Source organism: Lithobates pipiens, unplaced genomic scaffold, assembly GCF_037356315.1.
Source record: "Lithobates pipiens isolate NorthernLeopardFrog02 unplaced genomic scaffold, aLitPip1_a1.2 Scaffold_19, whole genome shotgun sequence".
Classification (NCBI taxonomy): Eukaryota; Metazoa; Chordata; class Amphibia; order Anura; family Ranidae; genus Lithobates; species Lithobates pipiens.
The window spans coordinates 299,670,483-299,696,103 of NW_027507764.1; the positions used below are offsets into that span (position 1 = coordinate 299,670,483).

General features: G+C 40.1%; 1 protein-coding gene across 1 annotated transcript in view; it reads left to right on the forward strand.

The window, feature by feature from the left end:
* Positions 1 to 25,621, forward strand: part of MYO10 (myosin X) — a 311,116-nt gene that overhangs the window by 33,892 nt on the left and 251,603 nt on the right. Inside the window, exon 2 of the mRNA XM_077492017.1 lies at positions 15,344 to 15,442. Coding sequence (XP_077348143.1) covers positions 15,344 to 15,442 — 99 coding nt within the window. The remainder of the gene's footprint in view (positions 1 to 15,343; positions 15,443 to 25,621) is intronic.

Genomic DNA, 25,621 nt, shown 5'->3' on the forward strand with positions numbered 1-25,621 from the left:
TTTGGCTATGGGACAGGAAGTGAAGGGAAATCTCCCCAATGGGATACAGATGGCAAAAAAAAAAAACCCTGACAGGGTTATAACCTTCCCTTACTCTATCCAAAATGAAAAGTTTTACCTTTGGTTACACTTTAATTTATAGAGTTCGCCTTGTCAATTTTCATTGGTTGGAATCTCCGTGCCAAGAAATCCTGTATGCATCCGACATGGATGTACATAGGACAGATCATTGAGTCACAAAAAAATGGTTATTATACAGAATTTATTTGATATACAGTACTGTGTATTTGTTTTAAAACAAATGGTAAGTAATACTATTTGAAATACCAATTCAAGATGTTCTTGTCAATGAATATTCAAAATCCATGTCAATCAGCATAGTAGAATGTTGTTTCATTACCACTAGCTCAAATTAAGCCCACAATTTCAAGAAAGACAAATAATTAAGTGTTGTCTTTTAATTATACTTGTGATTTACCTGATTACATCTGGGCAGATTATATTACAGCAGTGACCTGAAAACAAAAACGGCTTCAGTCTCTATGTTTATCTAGAAAATCTCAAATTACCAGTTGAACTTTACTCCTGACTTTGGGAGGACCACAGAGGTGAAGGAAGACCACACTGATCACTGATATCTTCATTTCTACTTATTACCCTTGTTAAAGTCTGCCAATCTACCAGATGCCATTCTATTTCATATAAAGTAATATAAATCTGAAATCTATCTACTGTGTGTGTGTGTGTGTGTGTGTATGTATATATATATATATATATATATATATATATATATATGTGTGTGTGTGTGTGTGTGTGTGGATTGTTGGATTGTTTAAAGCCACACATAATTGTCCTCATTGTATTGCCAGCATGGTAGTATATACATTTATTTATTAGTTTTTAGAAATGTGCTACATTATATTTGTCTTTACATTTGCTCTTTATTTGGCTTGAGTGTCGGTTCACATTGCAGCGATGCGAGAACCCTGTGAATCCACTGGTGTTCCCGCATTGCATGTCCCCGAGTGGCAGTTCACACTGCCCTATGTGAACTGCTGGGAGGGTCAGTTAAAAGTTAATGACACCCCCAAATCAGTTTGCATATCACAGTGCAATCTGCAGATTCGGACAGGAATTGGATTGCATGGGTGTGAACACCATGCGATCTGATTGTGCTGCGGACCAAAAAAAGGGTCCTGTGTGAGTTTGGTCCGAATGTGATGCAAATTCAGCCATGCTATCTGTATGGCTGAAGTCACATCGCAGAGATTGCATGTGATTTGCACTGCAATGCGGTGCGAATCACATCCGATCTCAGACATCGCAGCAGTATGAACCGGCCAATAAAGGGAAAAGGCAGGTGATATACATAAATCATAGGAAACCTTGATTATATAATTTTTTTTAATCGGGTCACAAGTGTCAATTTGAAAATAGAAACTTTTTCTTAGAGTTTTTAAAATTGCTCTTTTGTAGTGGGGCTATCTGTATAGGACACATTCGTTTTATCTTTTCCTTGTTTTGAGTAGTCTACGCTGCTACAATGCACAAATGTTTTTATTCAAATCTACGCCATGCAGTAGAAGTTGAGCCTGCTATCAGCTGTCACCTGCAGCTTCCACTTTACTGGGAAGCTTATCAGCACTTTGTCACACCTGGCTTGTGGGCTGCTGGACTGTCACAGTGTGTGTGCTTGCAATATGCTTTTGTCAATGTTAGGAATCAGATTACAGGGTAATTAAAAAAACCTCAGCAATATAGTATTTTCAAACCATGATCTTTTATGAAAATGTCATATTTTCATCCCTGGATAAGAGGTCTTGTTCCATAGAAAATAATGAAAGTGAGTCACATGTACCCTGCCTTGTAATACCTGGAGTCATCTGAACAGGGTGCAGTATTTGAAAGATGTGCTTTACAGTAAAATATTCTAAAACACAATCATCTGCAATCTTCCAAATAATACATTTAATATGGTGCTTCTTGACTATTTTATCAAATAATCTCTCGCAGAAACGATTGTTAAACAAATCAAAACATATGGGCCCGCCATGAAATGCATCTTAAAGCGGAGCTCCACCCTAAAGTGCAACTTCCGCTCAATGGAACCCTCCCCCCCCTCCGGCGCCACAATTGGCACCTTTCAGGGGGGAGGGGGGTGCAGGTACCTGTACAGTACAGGTATCTGCACCCACTTCCGGCGTAGCTTCTGCAGAAGGTACGCCCCTTTCCGCAGAATCTACGCCCCTTTCCGAAAGTCCCCCGCTGCCTCCTGGGAAACACACGGATACCAGAGACAGCGGGGATCATCCTTATTGCGCAGCGCGACTCGCGCATGCGCAGTAGGGAACCGGGAAGTGAAGCCGCAAGGCTCCACTTCCTGACTCCCATACCCAAGATGGCGGCTGAAGCACCCGAGAGACGATCGAGAGATCGGCTTCGGGTGCCGACATCGCGGGCGAGCTGGGCGGGTAAGTGTCCTTATTTTAAAAGTCAGCAGCTGCAGTATTTGTAGCTGCTGACTTAAAAAAAAAAAAAAACGGAGGAACTCCCGCTTAAAGTATCTGCAGTATCCACAAGAATATCAATTACTGAGCAGTTTTAAGGATTAATAAACCCAACAATAATTTGCAGCTTACCAATTCTTGTATGACTACATTTTTTCCCTTTATTTCACCTTATTTCAGTATTTGTAGCTGCTGCCTTTACATTTTTTTTTTTTTGGAGAGAAGGATTAGAACACCTCTCTTTTTTTTATTGTGGTCTGTGCAACCCCCCCCCCCCCCCCCCTTAACAAGATTCCCCCTCTCTATTTGTTCTGTTTACCATTATAAGTGAAAGTAAAGAAAATCAAACATTTTTGGTTCTCCCCAGAAAAGTAATAGCAGGAGACACTAGTTCTGATGATCTGGGGGTTGTTCCCTTCATTTTCAGGTATTTCCTCTCACTTCCTGTCTGGCTATGGGACAGGAAGTGAAGGGAAATCTCTGCAATGAGACATGGTGAAAAAAAAATCTGTCAGGGGTTATAACGCTCCCTTACTCCATCCGAAATTTAAAAAAAAAGTGACTATAGTTCTACTTCAAGCAGTAACTGATTTTTCTCCTTTTGGGATTTTACATTATAAAATAAAAAAGATCTAATCATTGTCAGCGATAAATGTCCATCTTAACACTTTAACTGCTATTTTTCCTGGACAGCTTGATATGTTAAATAAAGTTAAAACAACAGACTTACTGGCCAGATTAACAAGTGAAAATAAATTAAAAAAAGGATTCACTCCCAAGCTGGCTCTGTGGCCATAGACACAGACAGTGTAGCTCAGCCCGACCCCAAGGGTCCTGTTCCCTCCTCACTGGCTGTGATTGACACCAGCAGGAGGCAATTGCTCTGGCTGTTGTGTCTAAACCATTGTGGAGGGAGAGAGATACTGTTCTTGTGCACATCTCTGGATCAAAATCAGGCTTGAGTAGAGAAGGTTTTGTTACCTTAAAGCTGAACTCCATCTTTTGACTCACTTGGCCCAAACAAACTATGTCCCTCACTTATGCCCCATACACACGGTCGGACAGTCCAACAACAAAATCCATCGTATTTTTTCTAACGGATAGTGGCTCAAACTTGTCTTGCATACACACGGTCTCACAAAGTTCTCGAACGCGGTGATGTAGAACGCGTACGACGGGACTATAAACAGGCCAGTAGCCAATAGCTTTCATCTGGTAATTTATTCTGAGCATGCGTGGCACTTTGTCCGTCGGAATTGTCTACACACGATCGGAATTTAAACAATCAAATTTTGTTGTCGGAAAATTTTAGATCCTGACTCAAACTTTGTGTGTTTGAAATTCCGCCGGAAAAAGTCAGATGGAGCCCACACGCGATCAGATTTTCTGACACCATGATCTGATTGCACATTTTCCGTCGGAAAGTCCAAACGTGTGTACAGGGCATAATATGTTAGGTTGCTGGATGTGTGGTATAAACTGTATGTAACTGCAGCTACATACATACAGCATACCTCACTGTTCCGGGTTTGAGCCAAGACTTCCAGCCTCATACCTGGAACACAGGAGAGTGTAGATTGTGTCATCATCAGCCAGCCTCTCTAAATCAGCCAATCAGAGGAAGCTTTGTATTCATTGATAGAATACATTGCTTTCTCTGAATGGCTGAGCACCACTGTGATAGACTCTACTGTGTTCTGGGTATGAGACTGGAAGTCTCGGCTCAAACCCAGAACACAGTGTGGTATGCTGTATGTATGTAGCTGCAGCTACATATAGTTTATACCGCACATCCAGCGGCCTCACATAGTTCTTTTGGGCCAAGCTGGTGTAATAGTAAATGTAAAGTTTGTCAAAAGATGGAGTTGAGCTGTAATACAGAGAATGCATTAAGGTAAAAAAACAGCCTTTACAATCACTTTAACTGCCTTTGTATTGTTTTTTTTTTTTCTTAGCAAATTGCATGTGTCATGTCTGTAGCATTAGTTAAAAAATAAATGCATAACCTGAGCGGAGTAAATATTTTATTGCCTATAGCAATTATGGAAATTAAAAAGGCGTTGCAAAGAAATGCCTTTAGTGTAGTTATCAACCAATAGCCATTCAAGATCAACAAAAAAACTAATTTTGTTTCTTTACACTTATATACTGTAAAAAAGCTCTTTTTGTATCTTTTTCGCCTTTCCATAAGTTACATCGTTGTTTATTCTGCGCAGGGTATATTATACCCCTCAAAAACTGTATTCTTGGGGCAGGATCAACTCACCTTGCTGCCCCAGGTGCTCTGGTGCTGCCAGCACATTAATTCAAATGCTCTGGGGGTGCTCTAGATCATTCTGATATTAGTCAGCTGTCTTTCAAACTACTTAATACTTGTGCTGCATTCATTTGACCCTGAGATGGTCCTCCTGAGCATTCTTCCTAAAAATATAGTGCCACCATCATCTAAACGATTGCTGGTACAGTTATTGTTCCTCTCATGTAAGCTTATTACTCAGCTCTGGCTATCTTCATGTCCTCTGACCTTTCTACAATGATGTAACACAGTAAATGCCATTTTGGAGAGAGAAAAACTAACATATCAATATAGGGGTTGTCCTAAGAAGTATCAACAAAATCGGTTCCCCCTGGCTATCGTCTTCTTTGTTGGCCTGCTAGTCCACTTCTTCTCTAGTCTTGTTTAACTGAATAATCTTTTATATGTTAAACTAACTGCTAGTGGGAACTAATTATGTCCATAGTCAAGCCTGTATATCTGTACTTTTTGGGTCACCCAATCTTACATGTTATGCTATTGTCATATGGGGTCAGAGATCACCAGCAGCCATTTGTAAAAAGCAAACCGTTCTTTATTAGTTCCTCCAAAAACAGGTAAGCTTAAACAGCTTTTTTCGGCAAAAAGTTCTAGTATAAAAGGAACTACATGACTGGTTCCCCACCGATTCCTTGGTCCCCCACTGGGGTAGGGTTCCTCTGTGTTTCTGGGCGTCGAACATGTGCAAGGGTTCAGCAACAACCAACTCAGGTCTCAGAGCATTCACCCTTGCTCGCATCTTGTGAACTACTCCACTTGGCCTTACCGACACAGGTGCCTATTCCATCCATTCAGGCCTCCCTTACTTATGGTAGAGCCCCTACAGGACCAGTATCCTGGTAGTCAAGGTTTGGAAGTTCTTCCCACCCAAAACTCTTCGAACCTCCAAATTTCTGGGTCCTTACAATGGACCTTATCAATCCAGAGAGTACTTGGCTTAGAAGCCCTGAGTACTCAGAAATTATTTCAAAACAAAAGGAACCACATCTCAAATACCTGGGGAGTATACCTGCCATCCAGGATACATTCTCAGTGTCCTGTAGCCAGTTGTCTACCTTGGTTGTCTTACAAACGTCCATAAAACCCCCTTCTCTGTACACAGGATGTATCTTGTAAGTCTTACACTATCTTATCTTTTCATATCTCCTTTTGCTCAGCTACTGTGCACAGCCCTTGAGATCCTATGACTGGGAGCTAGTCAGAAGCCTTCCTCACAAAATGATCACTATGACAGACAATCACAGTAAGAATTCAATGTAACATTTTAAGCCAAAACAACAACAAACAAGTAACACAATAGCTGTCTTCTGCATTCCCTGTCAGACAGATTTGTGAGAGAGCTGTAGCTGACAGAGGAAAGTTTTTATTGTATACACAGGGAGTTAACGCTTAATTAACCCGGACATGCTGGGTTTGTTTGGGTGCAATGTTGCGTGACCGCGCAATTGTCAGTTAAAGCGACGCAGAGCCGTATCGCAAAAAGTGCTCTGGTCAGGAAGGGGAGAAATGAGACCAGGTGAGCCCGGCGAGTGTTGGCATATGTGTTCAAAGGTCGTTTTCCAAAAGGGGTAGGTAGAGGTGCAGCAGAGGGATGATATCCAGTAGTGGAGTTGGAGGTAATGGAAAACTCTGATTAAGGGGTCTCATGCGCTTCTCGGAGAGACGCCGTATATCGTAACTTTCTGCACATTTTATCACTCACATGTGTTGATTTACTAAAGCTTAACCACTTACCGACCAGCGCACGATGATGCACGTCCTATTTTTGAAGAGGGATATCTCGGTAACGGCAGCAGCTGCTGCCACAACCGAGATATCCATCTCTTCAGGCGCCGGTCAGCTGTGCGATAGTGGTGGTCTCCGCGGCGGATTCGCCGCAAGATCACCACTATCGTCGGCGGGAGAGATGCCGCCCTCCCGCACCTTCCGCCGCTTACCGGAGCCGTCGGTAGCGGCGGAGGCGATCGGGTCCTTTCGCTAGCTGGGTATGGAGACGAGTGAGGCTAAGATGGCCCCCACTCGTTTCTATACCATAGGAGGGCGGAAGTGACGTCAAAACGTCAATTCCGCCCATACCTCTTAAAGTTATATTTTTTTTAAATGTCATTTTTTTTCTTTTTTTTTTTTGTTGCATTTTAGTCCAAATATGAGGACTTTTTGACCCCAGATCTCACATTTAAGAGGACCTGTCATGCTTTTTTCTATTACAAGGGATGTTTACATTCCTTGTAATAGGAATAAAAGTGATCCATTTTTTTTAAATCAGTGTAAAAATAAATTAAATAAATTAAAATAAATAAGAAAAAAAAAAGACTTTTAAAAAAACACCCCGTCACTACGAGCTTGCGCACAGAAGCGAGCGCATACGTGAGTAGCGCCCGCATATGAAAACGGTGGTCAAACCACACATGTGAGATATCGCCGCGATCGGGAGAGCGAGAGCAATAATTCTAGCCCTAGACCTCCTCTGTAACGCAAAAAATGCAACCTGTAGAATTTTTTATGTCGCGTATGGAGATTTTTGAGGCTAAAAGTTTGACGCCATTCCACGAGCGGGCGCAATTTTGAAGCGTGACATGTTGGGTATCAATTTACTTGGCATACCATTATCTTTCACAATATAAAAAAAATTGGGCTAATTTTACTGTTGTCTTATTTTTTTATTCAAAAAAGTGAATTTTTTCCAAAAAAAGTGCGCTTGTAAGACCGCTGCGCAAATACGGTGCGTATGAAAAAAAGTATTTCAATGGCCGCCATTTTATTCTCTAGGGTGTTAGAAAAAAAACAATATACAATGTTTGGGGGTTCTAAGTAATTTTCTAGCAAAAAAAAACTGTTTTAAACATGTAAACACCAAATCTGAAAAAGAGGCCTGGTCCTTAAGTGGTTAATAATGCTAAATTTGGGGCAGCTCTGCATAGAAACCAATCGGCTTCCTTTTTTTGTGAAAGTTTATTTGAACAAGCTGGAGTTAGAAGCCGATTGGCTACCATGGACAGCTGCATTAGGTTTTGCACTCTCCAGCTATAGTAAATCAACCCCACTGTGATGTGTAGCTGTTCTTGTGATATCTCTGAAGATTTCTGATCTATATGAGGAACGGAATTTATTTAGCTGCTATTTTCTATGCGTTTTCTAATTGTCTATTTTTGTACTCTATAAACTAAGCGAAAAATGTAATAAATATGTGATTTTAAAAAAAACATGATCTGTTGAAATAGATAGAATGTTCAGTTTCCAATTCAAGATTACCTCTATTTTGCATTTAACTGTAACAACACAGTTGTGGTATCAGAAAGTTCTTGTGAGGACAGTGAAATCTTAATATTGTCTTAATATTGTCACAAAATATGCAGAAACTGCAAATTCCAGCTGAAAAGAATAGACCCATTCTATGAACACAAAGGCTTCCCCATGCTGTATGTGAGAGCTTTAGCACTCAGGTGTTAAAATAGTTACACTTTTTTGCACTTTGTCATGAACTAACCTTGCTATGCCCTTTTTTATTAGTTTAAACCTACAAATACCTAGAACGTCCATGAATAGTCTTGATTGTTGCCAATAATTTAGTCTTTGAGATGTTTTAATAGCAAAAACATGGGCATTAGAACATTTTAAACCAAAGGGCAGACCTTGTAGGGGACTGAACTACTCTCTACCCAAAATCATGGCATAGTGGGTATGAGGGCACCTTCATGCTATTGTGTGTGCATTACACACACATCGATGCATGTTATCATGAATGCTGATGCATTGTACAACAACATGACATTTATGCTCTTTGTTGTGCATTGACATTCACTTTATATGCCAAACCCATGCACATACTTGACCAATACAAATGCACCCAACTCTCTATGCTGGAAAGAAAATAAGTTGTTGCTTTCTTGCCAATCCATTGCACATTGAGAGCCTATTGATAGTAAATGGGCATGCTCAACACAATGTACATGACACACATAAGTGTGACGGGGCCCCTAGAGTAATATACACCCCCAGCTTATGTAAAATTGCATTTTGAAAGCGCCTAATGAAAGAATGCTCTGCTTTCTCATCGTAAAAGGAAACAATAAAGATAACTCTCAAAAATGTCTCCCAAAAACATGTTGACCATTAAACTGGGAGGAGTCCCTTAATAGTTGTTTCTTCTCTGGTCCTATAGAGATTGTTTTTTTTTTTTTTATCACTTTAATATTTTATGTAGCTGGCAGAAATGATATACTGTATGCTGTGATCATATATGTGCTTTCAAATTGATAGCCTGTAATAAGTTAAGTTTCATGTATATTTACAATGTTTAAAATGATCCTCTAAGATAAATATTATTGAAGCCTTTGGCAGACCAGTTAGGAGTATGCCAAGCCCTGTAGAAATGCAGCTGTCCACTCATAACTAAATTTGCCAAATCCCAGAGGCAGCTGCAAGTGTCAATTGTATCATTCTCTTTAAGGCTCATTCTTTTTAGGTTTTGTGTTGGCAGCTCTAGGTTTTTAAATGAACTCAATCAAACATATGCATGGCAGCTTTAACTGCCATGTGTGTTACGATTCTTCATCACCTATGACACTTATTATGTCAAAATGTTACACCCCATTTGAAAAAGTAAAACTTTATTAAATACCATTTACAATGACATCCATTTATTGTTAGCCTAGTGTTTCTGAGTCCTTAGGAACCACTGGCAGGGTATGTGTTTCAAACAGTGTAAAAGACAATTATTTAACTTGTAATTCTGTAAAAGGAACTGCATTGGATAAAAATCACCCCATGTCTGTGAGTAGCTTTATACCATATTGATGGTATTATGTTGTGGTTTTAGAGATGTATTTAAAATAGTTGATTGTGTTGTGGGCCCTCTGTCCTCCACAAACTATTTCCGCTTTTAATTTTCTGCTTCTTGCATATTGGAATGTACTTGTTGATACTCTTAATCTTATTATCATATATCAACTTGTATTTGCTACCTATTCATTTAAAGAGGAAGTAAACCCTGATGGGTTTACTTCCTCTTTCATTCCCTGCAAAGGCAAAGCATAATGGACTACTATGCATCGCATAGTAGCCCATTATGTGTCACTTACCTGACACAGGAGCCAGCGAAGTCGCCGCTGTCCCCTGTAGTCCGCCGCATCCATCTTGTTGGTGGGGTCTCACAGCTCCGCCGCTGTCATTCGGCAAAGCTGCGATGACGTCACTCCCGCGCATGTGCACGGGAGCCGACACGCGCGGCAGCTCCGTCGCTGAGAATGCCGCGCTCAGTGCGCCTGCGCGCCGCTGTCTACGGCGCATGCGCCGTAGACAGCGGTGCCCGTTTTCGGGCAAATATCTCCTAAACCATATAGGTTTAGGAGATATTGCTTGGACCTACAGGTAAGCCTTAATCTAGGCTTACCTGTAGGTCAAAGTGGTTTGTAAGGGTTTACAACCACTTTAATTGTTTGATGCATTCAATTCAGTTGCATTATTTTTGATGGAATCTTAAAGTTTAACAGTCATCTCCAGAAAGATGTATTGATTCATTGATAAACCATTAAATGTATTTTTAATGCAGTTAGTCTAAACACTTCAGTCTGACTTTTGCAATCCCCTATACAGCAGCAATCAAACTGGGAAAGAAAATGTTGAAACTGGGAGATAACCAGGTATTTAACATGCAAATTTATTGACAATGAACATGCAGATATGAAGAGAGGGCAGAGTGAGCAGGAGGCTTTTCAGTCTCCTGCTGCTCCTTTACTGCCCATTCAGCAGGCTGGTGGTGAACAGCACTGTACATTATAAGCTGGGAAATAAAAGAGCTGCTGGGTGGTAGAGATTTTTTTGCCAGAAGAGACATGCAAACTCTTTCTCCTAGGATTTATTTCTTTTTTATCAGGTAAAGCAGCTTCCTTAGTTTATATTCTTCTAAAAATTAGGAGGACATTTGACTAATTTAAGCAAGCCATAGATGGTGCAAATATATTTCCTCCCCACGCATGGTCCAAATCTCATGCAGTCCCTGCTGCCCTGGCCGAGATTCGAACCATCTATGACCAGCCTTAATAAAGTAGCAGGGACTGTTCACAATTTATAAAAAGTGGGTTTTTACTTTCGTGTTATCAGCTGCTGGGAGTGAACACAGCTCCTCCTATAGTAAATTAGCATCATTGTTCCTTGGATGATATACCGGTACTCATAATTTGTTTGTATTGTTTGGGATATAAATAATGTTTCTTAAATGTAACATGTCTTTGCTGTTTAATCAGAATCTGAGTGATCGTTGTGCCACAAACTCATCAAAATAGTAATATGCAATTAATATTGAGAGTAACTGGTGTATTTTTAGAAAAGGGTCCAGGTGAAGGAAGTAACGAAGTATAAATTTATAATAACATGATCATCTCTGATATATTTTTACAGAAGATTGTTATATTGTTAACCAAGGTCCATCAATACAGTCACTGTACCTCCGCAGGTACAGAATACCCCACAGTTCACATATTTGGATGTTTTCATAAATATAATACTGATATTGAATTCGTTCCTGCCACTAGCTTTCTTCATTTTTAAATTGTAATATACATTTTTGACAACCATTACAGATGGAAAATTAAATATATCAATAGTTTCATCAGACTATAGTTATTCTCCATGAATGCTAAAGTATTATGTAACAGCATGTTAACAATATGACTTACGTCATTGAAAGTGAAATAGTTGCATCTCCATTGTTTGGTAGCTCTAGTTTTATAATAGCAACACAAATACTGTATGTGTAATCACATTGTGCTCATTTTCCCATGTGCGTCTGTGCAGCACAGCAAAGCTCTCCAATGTAAGAGGTAATGGCAAAAGGAGAAAAAAAAAATGGTGTTTATAGTATTTTTTTTAAAGCCAATTTAACATCAGTTTACCATTGTAATTTGCAGTCAAGAATTTCAAAATATTTTATAGTTCCTTTTAACTTTTTCTTTTTTTTTTTTTTCACTGTTTGCAGAATTTCTTTTAATCTATTAACCAGCAGCTAACATATTCAGGTGAAGATTATTAGTGTTACCCAAGTATTCTTTCTATGAAAGACAAGCAGACCATGCACTTTACATGGTAAACTAATGTTAGATAATAATCAAGCAGCTGCTATGGTTACTTTAAATATTTTGTCATAAGCAAGGTGCATCTTTGCTTGCAGATGGATTACTATAGTGATCAAAGCTTGACCCTATTTACAGTAATTTTGGGATGGAATTCCAATAGGTCCAAATGCAGGTATCCTAATTTTGCTCTGTTAAAACAAAAATCCATAAGCGCTATAGCTATGAGTTGTTTGTAAAATATCAAAATCCAGCAAAGTTTGATGGACGAGCCCAGTGCAGCCATCAACCACTGGAACAATGGATATACAGGGAAATAAGATAACTTGAAGATGGCGCTCTATGGGTCAATTCCATAAAGTATATATAAAACCATAAATAGAATAAAATGTTTGTTTATTGCACTTGAAATGAATCAAGCAGAGACTGATAAAAGCATATAAAACTTAGAAACTGTAATAGTCAAGGTATATGACACAATGAGAAAAATTGTATTGAAAGCAAACGATACCACTTCTTCCGGGTGGAGAGGGGCTAATATGATCCGAGTGGTTTGCTGGTGATATTGGCAATGTGGACCCAGGAAAAACAGTTGGAGGGATTGCAGCCCTGTGTCAGCAGAGTGGGCTGCAAATGTTTATTACTAGAACTCATCTGTGGAGAAAGCCATTCTACAGGCAACAGACACCGGGGAAGATTTACTAAAACTGGATCACCCAGAATCTGGTGCAGCTCTGCATGGTAGCCAATCAGCTTCTAACCTCAGCTTGTTCAATTGGTCTTTGACAATAAAACCAGGAAGCTGATTGGTTTCTATGCAGAGCTACACCCGATTTTGCACTCTCCAGCTTTAGTAAATAAACCCCAGTGTTTCTTTTCTACAACCATTCAGTGGTCATATATGGACAGGGCTGGCCCAAGAAATTGTGCTGCCTTGGCTCAAGAATAAAATGCTGCCCCCCCCCCCCAAAAAAAAATCACGCCCACCAAAAGGCCCCACATTCATTATTTTATATCATTATAACTAAAATTAAATTTATCAGAAAATCTGATTAAAAATGCCATAAATCTATTCCCTATTTTGTAGATGCTATAAGTTTTATGCAAACCAATAAATATACGCTTATTGCGATTTTTTTTAAACCAAAAATATGTAACAGAATACATATTGGCCTAAACTGATGAAGACATTTTTTTATAGCCAGCATCTATAGGAGGGGTTTCCACCATCCCTACTAAGTTTCATTTTATACAGTATGTCTTATTTTCAGTTTGATGTGTATTATATGTGAAGTTTCGTATCAGAGACCGGTAATGTATTATTGAAGCCTATTGAGATTTCCATGCATTAGAGGATTCCACCATCATTGTTATGTTATTGATCAGTAAGTTAGCGCTGCATTTTTTTTTTGTGGTGGGGAACACGTAGCAGTGCTTAGCAGCAAGCCTTTTACTGGCACTTTTATTTTATTTTACCTCCAGTAGTTTATTGTAAATAGTAGTGTGATGATTATCTATTATACTAAGGATCAGCATTTGGAATTAATAAACATCAACAGATTTCAGTTGTTCCCCCCCAGGCTGGCCCCCCATAGACAATGTGCCTGGCTGCTGAGTTCATCCCTGCACTCAGTGCACTGATTGGCAGCACTGACAGGCAGCAATTTTTAGCACTGAAGGCATCACTAAATGGCACTAATAGAAAGCATTGATTGGTACTGATTGACACTGATAGGCATTACTGATGTGCTCTGACTGGCACAGATGGCAACACTAATGGCACTGATAGGCTGCACTGATTGGCACTAATAGGCTGCACTGATTGGCACTAATTGGCCCTAATAGGCAGCACTGATCAGCACTAATAGGCTGCGCTGATTGACACTAATAGGCAGCACTGATCGGCACTGATAGGTTGCACTCATGAGGCAGCACTGATGGGCACTGATGAGACAGTACTGATGATGGAGCACTAATATGCAGCACTGATGGTCACTGATAGGCGGCACTTATGGATTCGGATGAGCGAGCACTGATGTGTACTGAAAGGCATCACTGACTGGCATCACTGTTGTCTGCACTGATAATCAGGGAACTGATAATCAGCGCCCTAATTATCTGTGCATATCTACCCTGTGAAGAAATGCGGCTGATCATCTCTCCTGTCCTCACCCGCTGGCAGTGTGCGGAAAGGAATGTCCTTGTTTACATGAGATCAGCTGTGATTGGACACAGCTGATCACACGGGTAAAGAGCCTCGTCATTGGCTCTTTGCCGAGAACGATGACGTGCCATGTCCCAGGGACAGAGCATTCCACCGATGCCACTCTGTGCGCCCCTGCGGGCATGCTAGTGTGGCGAGAGAGAGACAACATCAGAACGAGAGAGACACAGCCCCCCATTATTTGACAATAGGGCAGGTGGGAGGTGGTTAAACTACAAAAAACAAATAAAAGATGTAGTGACTGCATTTGTTTTGTTTTTTCCAGGCTTTTTTCCTCTTTATTTTCACCTGGTAATATTGCAAACAGCACACTTCCTGTCCCTTTATAGTTTTTTTTCTTCACTGTATCTTTGGGGGCAGCCATAGTTGTTTCCCAGGTTGGATCTTAAACATCTCTGACTTGGTTCATCTCCATCATATGTCGATTGATGAATAGTAGTTTTCACAGTGAAGATAAGGTTCTTTGTGCTTTCTTTAAACCCAAAACCAAGAATTTAGCACATTGCAACTTACCAATATTTAGATGTGGTAGCTGCATTCGTTTTATTTTTTAGGCTTTTTTCCCCTCTGTTTTTACCCGGTAATATGGCCCGTAACATACTTCCTGTATTAGAATGCCATCACACTGGATGAAGGAGCACAGAAATACCCCTGGACAGCAGCATTGTCAGTCTGGGGGGAGAGGAGTGTTAGATACAATAGCAGATAACAAATTTAAGCCAAACTCCAGCTTTTTAAGCAGTTACAGCAACTTTTTCTTTTGGGATAAAAGTTTTTGGATTTAGATGTACTGTAATAATAGTGGCAGACTGTATCATACATATTAATTCCCTATTTTGTCAATAATTCATAATATATGACACCTCTATATATTTTAGGTGGGAAATTGTAAAACATGGTAAAAATGTGTTTTAGTTAGGAACTTTGTGAGACATCTCTAATTATTTATGGTGATAATTTACCTGTACATCTGTAATACTGCCTGTTTTGTACCACAGATTTGCATTAAAAAAATTGTAAATTGACAAAAAATTTTCAGCACAATGAACTACATAGTATTTGCTTTGGGGTTACTGACCCTCGTGGGAAATATGCGATGGAACCCGTCTCTTTTCAAATAATCTGATAAAGGAACATCTGTTTTTGTTTATTTATTGTCTTGGTGTATGGTAATAAAATATTTGTTTCTCTATTTTATGAGTTAATTGAATTCTTTTTTTTTTTTCAGGGAACACAAGTCTGGTTAAGAGAAAATGGCCAGCACTACCCCAGTTACGTTCAGTCCTGCGCTGGGGGTGTTGTTGTATTTAAAACTTACTATAATCAGGTAAGCACCTACAGTAACCTTCATAGTTCCTAATGATGCATAATTCTAGTTCAGTTTATATTGCAGCTTTTGTACAGGCTCACTGTAGTTGTAGTCACTAGGAGAGACCTACTAATGAAGTAGAACATTTTCTCTTAACAAAGCGAATGTTCAATTAACTTAAAAAGGTAACAAAATAAATAAGGTGAATTTGTATTCATGCTGAATGCCCAAAAATGTTCCAGAAAAAAAAAAAGGATTAAAAAAATAGCAGCTCTTTCACTAAGCCAAGTGAACACTCACCTTGCAAAGTAAACATTTTCTACTTCTTTTCTAAATCAACCCCGCTGCTTAACTTTTTATTGGCATTCCAAATATATATTAGCCAATTCATCCCTATGTGTAAATAAGTTAGGAAACTAGAGTAAATTTGCAAATCAACGAGACATTTAATTTTACACATTCTATGGGTGTTTCATGTTATATCATATTTACTCCACCTCTAGGAAAATTATACCCATACTAAATGTTGATCCAGAAATGTATACATACACTCACACATGTTCAGTGAAGCTTACGTTAACATTCCAAGAGTGCAGTGACATTCAGAATGATTGTCATTTACTTTCATACATAGGCAGTAACACCGTCACTAGCTGTGATATTTACATTAACAGGGACTGACATTTACATTAAGAGAGTTGAACACATAGGCACTTAACATTATATACTACTTTCACACTGGATGCATCTGAACATGAGCTCAGGAAGAGAAACAGAGCTCTATGGGCAGCACAGTGGTTTAGTAGTCAGCACTCAGTAGTAAAAGGGTTTGCTGGTTAACATCCCAACCACAACACTACCTGCCTGGAGTTTGCATGTTCTCCCTGTGCCTGTGTAGGTTTCCTTCAGGTACTCCAGTTTCCTTCCACACTCCAAAGACATGCTGGTAGGTTAATTGGATCCTGTCTACATTGGGCTTAGTATGTATATGTATGAATGTGAGGGTAGGGACTGATGTGAATGTATAATAGATATGTAAAGTGATGTGTAAATTGACAGTGTTATATAAGTACCGTATATACTCGAGTATAGGCCGACCCGAATATAAGCCGAGGCCCCCAATTTACCCCCAAAAAACTGGAAAAAATTATTGACTCGTGTATAAGCCGAGGGTGAGACATGCCTGTCCATCCCTGTGTGTCCGTCCATCCCTGTGGGTCCATCCATCCCTGTGTGTGTGTCCATGCATCCGTGTGTGTGTGTGTGTGTGTCCATGCATCCGTGTGTGTGTGTGTGTGTGTGTGTGTGTGTGTGTGTCCATGCATCCGTGTGTGTGTGTGTGTGTGTGTGTGTGTGTGTGTGTGTGTGTGTGTGTGTGTCCGTGCAGCCTACCTGTGTCCAGCCTGCCTGTGTCCGTCCAGCCTGTGTCCGTCCAGCCTGTGTCCGTCCAGCCTGCGTCCCGTCCAGCCTGCGTCCCGTCCAGCCTGCGTCCCGTCCAGCCTGCGTCCCGTCCCGGCCCGGCCCGTCCCGTCCCGGCCCGGCCCGTCCCGTCCCGAGCCGAGCCTCCGTCCTTCAGCTCTTCGTCGGCGGCCATTCTAGGATTCAAAAGCCGCGCCTCCGTCGGTGATAGGCGGAACACTCAATTTCCCACTGACTGCTGTTCCGCCTATCGGATGTCCGTGATAGGCGGAACACTCAATTTCCCAGCAGCCTGTGTTCCGCCTATCACGGGCATCGTCTCATCCTCGTCCGTAGTACGAGGATGAGACGATGTCCGTGATAGGCGGAACACAGGCTGCTGGGAAATTCAGTGTTCCGCCTATCACAGGCGAAGGCGGAGGCGGAGGCGCGGCGTTTGAATGTTAGAATGGCCGCTGTCTGTCTGCTCGATACGCTGATCGAGCAGGCAGACAGCGATGACTCGAGTATAAGCCGAGGGGGGCACTTTCAGCCTCAAAAAAGAGGCTGAAAATCTCGGCTTATACTCGAGTATATACGGTACCTGAAATAAATAAATAAAGGGTAAATAAGACCTTATTGTGACTTTCACTGCACTGTTTAGTATTGTTCTGCGCCTTCATTTAAAAGTTGGGCATTGATTATGGGGGATAGGCAGTGGGTTTAGATGCTATCCATGATGTACTATATATATACGTAAAACAATTTAAACATAATATTAATTGTACTAACTTTTCCAAAATTTTAAAACAAGAAAATATCAAGAGCACACTTCATATGAATAAAATTATTTAACGTCCATTTGCTTATTTGTTCTGCAAGGCATGCACTGTGATTGAGACAGGAGAATTATGTACAATACATAAGTTGTTGTAGGCTTTGCCCCCTTACGTGCAGAGATCAAGTCAAGTCATCAGATATATATATATAAAAAAAAACAATAAATACAGTCGATTTTAAAAGATGATGATCCCGTTTCCTTCCATGGTTCTTCCCTTTCTGTTTTTCACTGAGTTGTACAGCCATGCCTACAAAACTGTTAAATGATTGGTGATGATAACATGCTTATTCATGTAGATTTCCTAGCTATCATGTACAAAAACTGTTGCTGGATGTGTCTCCTCTTTGTAAATATATCAATACACCTAATTACATAGACCTATAGAGATCTTAGCAACTATTGTAGAGCTGCTTGCACATATTTACTTATTCCTTTCACGGTCTGCTTCATTTTTCTGGAAAGGCATGTCCTTTCATAAATACGCATAATAAGAATGCATTATGCCATCCATGAATTAACAAATCCTCATACAACCTCTAGGCAGCTGGAACTCTTCAGAAGGTAGACACAAATTTTTATGAAAGCTTAAAAAAAATGTTAATTTTAAAAACTGTATGAGGCAGCGTTTGAAAACAGAGAGAATTCAGACACTCTTGAACTTGTATTTCAAGCTGTTCTTTTGGTAATTTTGCTTTTGTAGAGAGCAAAAATTGCTGTATTCGATTCCTGTCCATAGGTTTCAGGCCTTTGCATCATGTTACTTTGCTGTCATTTTAAATGAGATTTTTTTTATCTGAGAATGTATATGAATTTGTAATGCCATTTTCATTGCTTTTAAAGTGTATCTAAACCTTGGCAGTTTTTTTTTTACTGTTTTTTATTTCATTGGGAAAATTTTTAATCACTATAGCCTCATACACACTATCAGATTTTCTGCAGATTTTTTCCTTCAGATTTACCAAAACCATGCAGTGCAAGGGCCTGCTTGATTGCATAGAAATTGAAACTCCTAAGGTTTGACCTCATATTATATGATTTTGGTAAATCTGAAGGAAAAAATCAGCAGAAAATCTGATAGTGTGTATGGGGCTTTACTGCCTTAAGACACAACAGGAAGTGAGAGGAGATTGTAAGGGAAATCCTCACTTTGATGGCTGCCCCCACCCATATTTCTGTTAAAGTGACAACTTAAAGAGGTTTACTTCCTCTCATTCCCTGCAAAGGCAAAGCATAATGGACTACTATGCATCGCATAGTAGCCCATTATGTGTCACTTACCTGACACAGGAGCCAGCGATGTCACCGCTGTCCCCTGTAGTCCGGCGCATCCATCTTTTCGGTGGGGTCTCGCAGCTCTGCCGCTGTCATTTGACGGAGCCGCGATGACGTCACTCCCGCGCATGCGCACGGGAGCTGACACGCGCGGCAGCTCCTTTGTTGGAAATGCCGCGCTCAGTGCGCCTGCGCCCTGTAGTCCAGCGCGCAGGCGCACTGAGCGGGAGTGACGTCATCGGGCAAATATCTCCTAAACCGTATAGGTTTAGGAGATATTTCTTGGACCTACAGGTAAGCCTTAATCTAGGCTTACCTGTAGGTCAAAGTGGTTTGTAAGGGTTTACAACCACTTTAAGAACTTTAGATTTTTGCTTTCTTTCAGTTTAGGTGACTATGGTGATCAGGACAAGTAAATGCGGTGATCAGCCCTAGCTAGGACACAGATCAGTTTTATTACATGCCAACACTTGCAGCTGTATTCTGTCAACATGGAGGGAACACAAAGTGAAAGTGCTACCTAAGGCATTCAGTCTGATTATTTCTTATATCTGATCATTTGCTATGAACATTGTCTCTTGGTTGTGTAGTAATACTTAACCTCCCTGGCGGTATGATTAGTTCTGATTTTAGGTGCTGAAAGCGGTACAATTATTTTGCATGGAAATTTGGCGTTTTATATTGTGGTCCTGTAATTCTTAGGAATAACTCACTTAAATCTGTCCAAACCAGAGTCTAGTAGACATCCCTGGTATGATAAAATTTATAATATAATAAATAATGATAATAAATAATAATAAAAAATATTCAATAATTTAATCAAATCCAAAAACACTGAAATTTGCTAATTTGCAGAATTGTCGCTGTCATTAGATTTAGTGTTTGATGACGAATTTCCCCACAAATCGCTATCGCTCAATTCTGCAAGTGATTATAATTTATTATCGCTGTTTTCTAGTTGGTCCAAAATCACTTTTGACATAAAGGGACAGTTTTTGGTTTCTATGGGCAATATCCAAATTCCTGCCAGAAAAAACTGTATTTATAATATAAAAGTGCATGCAGGGACTGCACAGACCACTAGGGACAAAAGGGGTGTGTAATTTTTTTATACAGTACTGTAATCTGTAAGATTACAATATTGTGTGTGTTTTGTGTGTTTTTACTTTTTAGAATTTGGCGCTGATCTCCGCTTCCGTGCGCCATAACGTCACAGGGAACGGAAATCGGCGGCGCTCGGGCACTGTGCGAATCGAACGGAGGAGCTCGCACACACAGCGCGGAGGACATCGCTGGATCCAGGGGACAAGGTAAGTAACTTCTCCCTGTATCCAGCGATGCGATCCCGAGTCTGGCTCGGGGTTACCGCTTATGGTAATGAAATCCTAGCCCGAGCCAGACTCGTGATCACCGCTAGGGAGGTTAAAAAGGAACTTATCATTGGAAGCTGTGCCCCAAGAGGCAAGTAAAGGGCAAAAGACTAGTCCCCAGCATTGCCCATGGTCTCCCTGTGGCTGTTCTTTTTCCCTCTGTGTGGTGGCAGGTGAAGGTGCGGTTTTGCTACCTTATGTAAGAGCCTCTAGTAAGGAGATGAGTGAGAAGTTCAAGAGGAACTGCAGTCTGCTCACATCATTTGTAATAAAAACATCTTCACCATTCTGAACTTTCCCTCCGTCCACTTTACATATTATTTTATATAAACTGTGATTCTGTACTTGTCAAATATGCTGCAGAAATCTCCCTCCACCAAGTCTGGCTGCATCCATCTTAACTGTGGGCAGCTAAAGCTGCTGCCTGTTCAGTTCCTGGATTTACACAGACACACTTTCATTTCATTCATACAGCCTTCATTGGTCCTCATATAACTCATCCTCCCTCCCTTCCTGGCAAACTCTTATGAGAGTGAGAGAGAGAGCTGGGCATGATGTCATAAGCCCAGGCCAATGACCAGACAAGAAAGAGGAAGTGGGCTGTATAAGGTATTTACTGTCAGAAAAAAAAAGTTTTACTATCCAAAGTTTAAACAACAAGGGCAGAGTATTTAACAGATGGAAAGTTGAAAAAAATTACTGAAGGTCCGCTTTCAGTCGTGAGACCAATATCTTCAAATCTTAACTACAAATTTCCTGAGATTGGCAATCAGAGGCAACATTGCCTTAGAGCTCACATTTCAGATATACAACTGTGATTCTTTCAGCAAACAAGTGCCTAGGCACCCTCATGTACCAGGAAGTACACTGCTAATTCCTAGAAGTAAATTTCTTAGGGTACCTCTAAGGCACATTTCTAAATATTTCCTATAACAGAGCACATTTTTACTTGAGATGCCATATTTTCTGCTTTTGACAAACTGATATTCACACATTTATATTAAGTCAGAGCAAAGACAGATCCATAGTTACTATTTAGGAGAACGTTATAATTCTACTGCCAGTTATACAACAACGTACTGTCAAAGAACTTCAAGAGCCTTTGAGAGGATATCTATATGTAGAAACAGACCTGAGCAAATACTACAGCTGGCCCTTTGCCTCACTCTCTGTTGCCCGCAGTACCTTCAGTGTCAGCATACCTCAATGAGGCCATCATCTTGGGGCCTGTGCCTTTGTATTCTGAAGGGGGGACTCTCTCCCACCCCCACCAGAATACACTGATTGGATGCTGTTTTTTTTAGCATGTTCCTTTGACAAAAGCTTCTGATGGACAGACAGCTATACACACTGACCGATTATTGGCCTGTTCCTGCTGAACCATCCAATTTTCTGCCTTTGTGTACCCAACTAAAGTCTGCCACATACCAGCATGTGATGAAAGTCTGCCACATACTAGTCATAGTGTGTTTCTCCTCCATGGCAGCAGTGATAGTCTGCCACGGGTGCCTGTCCCCTACCAGATCCTCCTCCCCCTGTTACAGCTGGCATCCAACACAGTCTGTTTGCAGCTGGTTCGGCCTCTACAAGAGTCCCAGCTTCTCATGTTGCCCCTTGGGAAAATTAATTGCCCACCTATGCTCAACAAACATTGATGTGCTTTAAGTGCTCATTTAATGCAGGTACTATTTACAAACTATCTGAATTAGCTAAACAATGTAACATAGCATAAGTGTCAATAAAAATTAGAAGGAAATGCTACAATAAATTAACTTTAAAATACAGCCTACCCATTGTTCCTCATTGCCACACATTTATTTTTGCATAAATCACAATGTAAATACCCTTTTTTTCAAGTTTTTACATGCAATCACATGACCTTAAAGTGGAGGGCCACCCTGAAAAACAAAAGTACATTAAAATTTTGCAAAAAATCAGAAAAAAAATGTTTTTTTTTTTTTAAACTTACCAGAAATGCCTGTTGCTAGGCATATCGTCCTAATCTTCCTCTTCCTACTCTGCAGTGATCTTCGGTCTTCTCTCCTCCTTGCGATGTCTTCTGGGGAATGGGGCTCTGTGTGTTCTTGGAACTGTGTGTCCCAGAGCACAGCACACCCCATTCACAAAGCACTGCGCGACTCGCGCATGAGCTATAGGAAACAGGCAGTGAAGCCGCAAGGCTCCATTGCCTGTTTCCCTTAGTTAGAATGGTGGCACCGGGACCCGAGAGCCAAGGGACGGGTCAGCCTCAGGCGTCCTGGACAGGTAAGTCTGCTTATTAAAAGTCAGCAGCTACAGTGTTTGCAGCTGCTGACTTTTTTTTTTTTTTTAAATTTAAGCTGGCCCTCCCCTTTAAAGCTCCAGCTCCTCAGTGTAAAAGTGAGAGCTGACAATAGAGCTTGTTAGAAAGGGAAGGAAAGGTATTTAACTTGCAAGTAATGAAATAATTTCCTCCTTCCAAGGTCCAAGAGTAGTGTGTTTTTAAATCCTTTTCAGTTGAGTATCACAGAATGCACTCAGTTGTATAAACAATACTGGGAATTCCTTTATTAAGCTGGTCAAAGGCAAATCTGAGAAGTTACCATACCTACAATACATTTGGTGGTGGTAGCCTTGTGCTCTAGGATTTTCCATCAGTATGAACTGTCCACTTGATTAAATAATGTTTATGGTGCAAAATACAGGAACTGCGGTAAGATAACTAGATTCAGTCTACCAAAACACAAAAAAACAAAAGCTTTGGTAAAAATATATATTTCAGCAGGCCAGCAACCCCAAAGACAAGGCCAAAGTAATATTGGAGTGGCCCAAGAAAAAAAAAACATGTATGCCAAACAATGGCTCAAGAGCAACTAGTAACTGTGACCAGGCACTGAATGATCCCATTTTCTTTACACGTCTTTTGGCATGTTAGGAAGACATGAAAGTGTGTAAGTTATCTAAGGATTTGCAAACGTCTCTCCTCCCATCACTTTTGGGAGACAGATTTCTGTTTTTTGTGAACATTAGTTAAAAGTAGAAGACCGTTCACACCAATGTATTTAATTTGAAAGTTACTGCTCTATTTGTTTGGAAGTTGCCTATAACATTTAGAATATAAATACACAGAAACATTTATAAATTCCCTGGCTAGTTTTACCTTTTAATGCAGGCCATACACGGTCGAATTTCGAACGAATTTTCTTTTCAAAATCAGAAAAATCGTTTTTTTTGTGATCGGATGATGCCACCATTGATTTTCGAAATTCGGCCGACCAAGCCTTCAATTTCACCTCATGTTGCTACAGAAATGAATTTTCTTGGCTGGGAATCTTCTTTTCTCTCCGTACATTTTCTTTTCTCTCCGTACATTTTCTTTTATCTCCGTACATTTTCTTACGTTTCTCGCACGATTCTCCCATCATTGATCAGAAAATCGTTCGTTTTTCTAAAAATTACCAACATGTCCGATTCCTCAAATTTTATTTCCGCACGAAAATCGGCTGTTGCTGCAGCCCACTAATGGTGCGAAATTCATACGAAAATTCTTAGATACGATTTTCGAAAGAAAATTCTTTCGAAATTCGAACCGTGTATGGCCGGCATAACAGTCAATATATTTGTTCTTTGGCCTCTTCCTGACTTCCTTCTTGCCCAGTCTCTCGCCAGCCCTGGTTTAATTCCTTTGACACTAAATGCAAATTATCATGATTACAGAAAATTGTTGATGTTTGTAATTAAATAGCCTGGGAATTTTTGGCCCTCATGATTTGTACTAATACCATTTAGATAAATGACTACTTGTTTTAGTAAATCTGAACAATTTCTCATCTAATAGCTGCAGCCCAGCTGTTATAAATCAAAACCATATTACAGCATCTGCCAAAATAGGTCTACCTGACTTTCTGCTACAATAAAGTCTTTCATTCAGTAATATTTTGCCAGCAGAGGAGTTCTTTTTATAGACAGACCTAAACGCTGAAATTTCTGAATATAAATATAGCACAGGAGTGCTGGAGTCAATAGGATACCCCATAATGGTAATATAGTTTACACTGCCTGCAAGCAAGCTGAGACCGTTGTTAACTTCTGGCAAGTCTGGTTTAAACTCTTTTATACCAGTTAATGCTCCTTAGAAAAGTGCACTAATTTATGCGTTGCATGATTCATAATTATTAATCATTAATCATTACTAAAGCATTTAAAGCAAAACCTGGGACAGATAGACAGATATAAAATACACTAATGAATTCAGCTGTATATTCATAAATACATTTTGGTAATAGCAGCTAGTGTAAGTACCTGAATTTTAATTTTTTTCAGCCCCTTGCAATACCTATACAGCAGGGTTTAGGATGGGGGAAGGAGAAGCAGGTCACGGTACTAGTCAGTTGTACTGGATTCTAATGTGCTGACAAATTACATGCTGGTAGGTAGATAAAGCAGAGTGAGTAAAATGGATGACTTTACAACTCTGCTGCTGTTCTATCACTGTCCAGTCAACAGGTGTGGGGGGTGGAGATGATGATATCACTGTATTCCTTTTACAGTCTACCTAGAGACTGACTTTATAAACTTTGGGTTTGCCTAGGAACTTTACTGTTACATTATTATGCTGGCTGCTATTATGTGATAATTGGGCAATTTTAGTCATAAAAATTGCAGGAACTCAAACAGATTTCTCAGTACTAATATCTTTGTAGTCAAGTGTGACTGGTAAACCCAGTTAGAAAATACAGTCAACGTTACATTTATTTAGTTATTACTAAAGTAGAACCATAGGCAAAAGTTTTCTTCCATTTTGGACAGAGTAAAGGAGGGTTATAACCCCTGTTTATTTTTGTCATTGTTGTCCTATTGGGGAGATTTTCCTCACTTCCTGTCCCATAGCCAAAGAAGAAGTGAGAGGAAATCCCTGCAAATTAAGGGAATCTCTTGGGGACCCCCAGGTCATCATAACTAGTGTCCCCAATGGAAGATTGCTCCCCTTTAACTTTTCTGAGGACAACCCAGAATTTTAGATCTTCTTTTACTTTCACTTTCAATGATAATGGTAAACAGAACAAATAGAGATGGTGAATCTCCCTAACGGGGACACAGGTAGGAGTGAAAACTGGCAGGTGTTATAATCCATACCCCCTTTATCCAAAACTACAAAAAAAAAATTCTGTAAAGGTGAACTTACTCTTTAAAGAGTCAGAACGGGAAATAGCAACTGTCAGCTTGAATCAACTGATAGAAGCTCTGGAACTGATTATCTAGGTTCTCCAAATTTGTGTGACCATTACAGGTAGGTATCATTCTTTCTGGTGGATTTTTTGATTTTTTGATTTGTTT